General features: G+C 39.1%; 1 protein-coding gene across 2 annotated transcripts in view; it reads right to left on the bottom strand.

Annotated features, from left to right (window-relative positions):
- Positions 1 to 5,184, bottom strand: part of KIFAP3 (kinesin associated protein 3) — a 184,772-nt gene extending 179,588 nt beyond the window's left edge. For both annotated transcript variants that reach the window (XM_036097963.2, XM_078077942.1), the window contains exon 1: positions 4,913 to 5,184. In XM_036097963.2, coding sequence (XP_035953856.2) covers positions 4,913 to 4,944 — 32 coding nt within the window. In that variant the 5' untranslated portion in view covers positions 4,945 to 5,184. The remainder of the gene's footprint in view (positions 1 to 4,912) is intronic.
- Between the last annotated feature and the right edge of the window lie 816 nt (positions 5,185 to 6,000).

A 6,000-nucleotide genomic window follows, 5' to 3' on the forward strand; every position in this document is an offset into this window, starting at 1 on the left:
TGTCTTTCTCTGACTGACTTACTTCACTTAGCATAAGTGAAGAGAGAGAGGGACTCTCTCCAGATCCATCCATGTTGTTGCAAATGGCAAGATTTCATTCTTTTTGGTGGGTGAATAATATTTCATTGTGTATGTATATATATATACACCACCTCTCCTTTATTCATTCAGCTGTCGATGGACACTGGAACTGCTTCCATAATTTGGTTATTCTAAATAATGCTGCAATAAACATAGGGTTATCTATCCCTTTGAATTAGTGTTTCTGTATTTTTTTGATCAATACCTAGTAGTGCAATTACTAGATCATAGGGTAGTTCTATTTTTAACTTTTTGAGGAACCTCCACAGTCTTCCACAGTGACTGCACCAGTTTGCATTCTCAACAACAATGCATGAAGATTCATTCCTTCTTCTCCACATCCTGGCTAACACTTGTTTCTTATGATTTTGATTTTAGCCATTCTGACAGGTGTGAAGTGATATCTCATTGTAATTTTGATTTGCATTTCCCTGATGATGAGTGATGTTGAGCATCTTTTCATGTGTCTTTTGGCCACCTGTATATCTTCTTTGGAGAATGTCTGTTCATGTCTTCTGTCCGTTTTTTAATTTGAATACTTGTTTTTTTGGTATTGAGTTGTATAAGTTCTTTATATATTTTGGATATAACCCTTTTTCAGATATGTTGTTTGCAAATATGTTCTCTGATTCAGTAGATTGTCTTTTAGTTTTGTTGATTGTTTCCTTTGCTGTGCAGAAGCTTTTTATTTTGCTACATGCAAAAGAATGAAACTGGACCACTCTCTTACACTATACACAAAAATAAACTCAAAGTAGATTAAGGACCTAAATGTGAGATATGAAACCCTAAGAATCCTAGAGTTAATTATGTGGTATAAAGTAAAGGTCCAATTTCATTCCTTTATGTGTGGATATCCAATAATTTCTCTGACATCAGCTTTAGCAACATCTTTCTAGATAGGTCTCCTGAGGCAAGGGAAACAAAAGCAGAAATTAACTATTTGGCCAATGGTTTCTTAAATAATGGTATCAAAAACAACTAAAGAAAAAATTAAATTGGACTTCATCAAGATTTAAAACTTTTGCGTAAGGAAGGATACTATGAAGAGAATGAAAAAAAACAACCACGGAATGGGACAAAATATTTGCAAACCATTTTTCTGATAAGAGTCTAGTATCTAGAACATATAAAGAACTCTTTTCTCCGAAGAAGATAGACAAAGGCCAAGAAGCATATGAAAAATTGCTCAATGTCACTAGTAACTAGAGAAATGCGTATCAAAACCACAATAAGATACTACTTCACACCCACTGAATGGCCATAATTTAAAAAAATAAATAACAACTGTTGGTGATTCGAAAAATTGGAGCTCTCATACACTGCTGGGGGGAACGTAACATGGTGCTGTCACTGTGAAAAACAGTTTGCTGGTTCCTCAATAAGATAAATATAGAATGAGTACAATACCCTGCAACAACTAGGGATATACCAGAGAATGAAAAAAGGTATTGAAACAAAAACTAGTACAGGAACGTTCAAAGCAGCTTTACTCGCAGTAGCAAATAGATAGAAACACTCTAAATGTCCATCAATAGATGAATGGATAATCAAAATGTGCTATATCCACACAATCAATTATTATTCAGCTATTAAATGGAATGAAGTACTAATGAATGCTAAAACATAGATGGATGTTGAAAACATTATATAGTATACAAAAAAAAAGCTTTACACAAAGGACATATATTGATTTTGCTTATCATATATTTATAGCACTTATCATAAATACAGTAATTACTTCTGATTATATATTATTTAAAGTCTGTATTCCTTGCTACATTACAAGCACCATAAAGCAGAGAAAGTATGTATCATTCATCCAATACTTTTAATCACTCAGCTGAGTGACTTTTACATGATAGAATTTCAAATAACTATTGAATGAATGAATGAATGAATGCCATTTACTCTTAAAATCCTTCAATGGTTCCCCACTGCTTTAACAATTCTCAACTTTTTACTATGGCTCCTAATTCCTGTATGATTTGGCCCATTTTTCTTTGTAGCCTTATTTTCACTTCATTTAATAACTATGTAGTGAGTACTTATGTTCCAAGCACTGTGCTGTGTGCTGAGGATACAATGAGAAGTAAGATATATAGCTCCTTAGCCTTTTGGATTTTATAGACCGGAAGGAAACACAAACAATAACAATATACTAGTAAGAGTGGGTAAAGACAAGGTATTTGGTATCATGAGAACCTAGCAGGTATATCTGACCTGGATTGTGGATTGTGGGATGAGAAAATAGCAGCTCAGGAAACACTTTTTGGAAAAAGTGACATTTAAGCAAAAATAGGAAAAATGAGGAGTTAGCTAGGTTAATAACAGGGCAAGTTCCAGACAATGAGAAGGGCATTTGGAACCTAACACTGAAACACAGAGATCTAAAAGAAGTTATTCTGTAAGGCTCAGGTATGAAAACTATTGGGGGTGGGAGGGAAGCAAAGAGAGAGAAAGCTGAAAAGGTAGGTGCTCTAACTCTAAAAGCAATGGAAAGCCATTGGAGAGTTTTAAGAGGAGGCTAAAAAACCCAAAATCACAAATAATTGTCTATGTTTGTGTATATCTGATTGAGGACATGAACTATGTCCATTTAATCATTTCCCCAGTGACCAGAACAATGGTAGGCATATACTAGGTATTTTGTAAGTATTCATTAAGCGCTACTGAATCAAAACTGGTAGCAGAACAAAAAATGAAACTGGATTTGATTCTATAATCTACTACACATTTAAACATAAAGAGATTAGAGATTCCTCAGTGATAACTACAATGAAACCACTGAAATCAGCTAATTAAAATTAGAGTGAATCTATTAGATTGAAAACATGTTACCGTCCTTTTGAAAATGAAATCTAAAAAATTTACAAAAGGAATATATGTAATCATTATCTAAGAACCAATAATTAAAATGGAAGGTTCTGCCAGACATCATAATCCATCAGGCCTGTATGATTATATGTCAGCAATAAGCAATGCAAACTTTTTGTTATTTATATTGTCAAATTAGATAAAACTGAAGATAGCATGTTTCAATCTTTCCAAATTCTGACCTTTACTTCAAACATCACAGTGACTTGTTTGGTTTTATTTTTAACTCTAGATAACATGGCTTTAAAAATAAGCAATAGGTTGAGAATTATGCCTAAGGGTCCATACAGGTAGAGGAATCCTAATAAAAACTATCTTTTGGCACACCCATATTACACGAAAATAAGCTGATGGTATAATAGTGGCTCTTTGTCTAGAATAATCTGGAATCTAAAGTTGAAAGAGAAATAATTTTTTATTTTCTTCTGTCGTAAAATTTTTTAAAAAAAGATTTTATTTATTTACTTGCTAGAGGGAGAGAGTGCAGGCGAGAGAGAGTGAGCAAGAGCACAAGCAGGGGGAATGGCAGGCAGAGGGAGAAGCAGGCTCGATGCAGGACTCGATCCCAGGACCTGGGATCATGACCTGAGCCGAAGGCAGCCGCCTAACGGACTGAGCCACCCAGGTGTCCCCTGTCATAAAATTTTCAATCAAGATGCTTTAAAATATCAATGTAAGCAAAATTCGGTGAGGAAACAAATACTATATACTAGTCATGACTACACATCGCTATAAAAATTTTACTGATAAAACCTGGCTGACAGTTTCAGATATATTCATATACAATGAGAAAGGCAGGCAATAAACGCCTCAGACCTGCAAAGACAGTGCAGTTAGTTGACTGACTGATCTTAAAATCGTTTGAATCCCTTTTAAGAATCAATTAAAGGTTAGAAGATCTTTCTGTGATGATTAAGGCTGTGTCAAGCCAGGATGAACATATTCAGTAAAAGTATATTACGACTTGAAATAATGCCACCACATTACATGCATGTTTTATCTTTTAAAAGTATTTTCAGTATTTTCGGCATATCTCTCATAAAGTAATATTTGCCCCATATTTAAATAAGGAAACTGTGTCCAAAAAAATATATATGACTCTCCCTGTGTACTTTAACCTATCAGTAACAGTGACTTAACTAAAAATGGAGAGTCCTAATTAAGACTGTTTTCTATTGGATCACTGCTAACTCTTGGTCCAGTGACAGGTATCCTTTTCATCAGGGATGATCTTATATTTGACAGGAGTCAAATAAATAATCCCAACAGATACGATTTTCTTTAAAGAGTAATCGGTACTACAAATATTTTTAAGCTAAATATATTATGGCCCGTTCCACGACAACCTCCTGGACCTCTTGATAATTACAAACCTCCTACAAAAATTATACTGTATACATGGCAGTTAAATGGATGAAATAGTTGAGGAGAGCAGAAATACGCTGGAAGGAACCATCTCAGCCCAGCCTCCCATTAATTAAAAGCCACTTCTCTCTTCATCGTTTCAAAAATCCCATGGCAGTGAACCCCAAACAGGAGACAGACAGCAGAGGCACCAGAAGACTTCATTCCCGGGCTCCCAAGGGATTTATTCTACTAAGGAAAAATGGAGAGTCCAAGTGGGGGGCTTGGAAGGGAGGAAGACGCGGTTTACTCGGTCCTTCTCCCTTCTCCCGTGAACAATGTGATGTACGTAGCAAGGAAACCATCTTCAATGCTGTCAGGGTCCCGCTGAGCCAGGTAAGAGGCTGGGGAGCCTCGCCCCCCCGAAGGGCCCTGTCCTCTTTTCCCAATGCACCTTTCCCCTTTCCTTTCCGTGACTTCTCCCCGTCTTCCACCCCTCCTCTAAGCTTCTAGCTTTGCCCAGTGACATCTCAAAGCCAACCCAAGGACCTCTAAGAATATCTTCGGGGCCCGGGAAGGAAGGAAGGGCTGAGCCTTGGGGAGTGGTCACCTTTTGAGGTATCTGGCGTCCTCCCCTTGCATGGCGGCGGCGACGGCAGCTTGGGGAGGATGGGGGTATCTGAGAAAACCGGCGGAGCTGTTTCCGGGGACGGTGGCCAAAGTATCCCCACACCCAAAGGCGATGACAGTCCAGAGGCCTGCAAGGCGGGGCGGCGGCGCTGCGGTTACCACGGTGAGGCCGCCGGCTCCTCCCACAGCGCCTAGGCCCCAAAACACTGGAGGGACCCAGACCCGCCCAGAGCCGCCCCCGCCAGCCCCGCCTTAAGGCGCATGCGCCCGCTCCGCCGCGCCGTATGCGCAGGCTCAGTGTGAGGTGCTGAGCCCTGGGATTAATCTGACGCACCCAGGAGCAGAGCGTGAAGGTTTTTGCGGCAGATTTCGGCATGTGTGGTCAAGAAATGGTTTCTTGATCACCGCCCCCTTGAGGATGGAAATTGGAAGAGTCATCCCAGTCAGCCGAATTGGAATATCAGGTCTTAGTTTAAAAAAAGAGAAAGGGAATCCATTAACCTTTTAATTAGTGAACGCTGTAGAGCAGCTCAGCCCTCGGCTGATAACCTGTAAAGTGAGATTTGTGTTTGGAGGCGTGGCGGAAAAGGAACTGCACTGATTGCACTGAGAAGCTCTTAATTTGTGGAGATGGTCTGACCCTCATACAAAATGAATACAATTAATATCACTTTTGATTCAGGGCAAATCTGTGACTTCCACTTCTAGAATGCACTACCCCATCCCCGCCCCCCCCCCCAGGTCTATTCACACATAGATACAAACTAGCTCCTGAAATGCCAACTGCTACAGTAATTATCCCTAACTCAAGGTACCTTTGGAATTGTTTCCTCTGAGGCAGGCAACTGTTGGCAATGCAGGCCACAGGAAAGAAGAGCTGGTTTTGAACCTTAGCAAGTAAATATCCTCTGCTTTCCGTTCTGTGCCCATGGGCTCAACTATCACATCTATGCAAATGCCTTACGTTCATTTATTCAGTAAATATTAATTGAGGGTCAGCTTTGTGCCAAACACCAAACCAGGCCCTAGGATTACAAAGAAAACACCTCTACTCCCTTTCCTCACCTG

This window comes from Halichoerus grypus, chromosome 7, assembly GCF_964656455.1.
Source record: "Halichoerus grypus chromosome 7, mHalGry1.hap1.1, whole genome shotgun sequence".
In the NCBI taxonomy this organism is placed as follows: Eukaryota; Metazoa; Chordata; class Mammalia; order Carnivora; family Phocidae; genus Halichoerus; species Halichoerus grypus.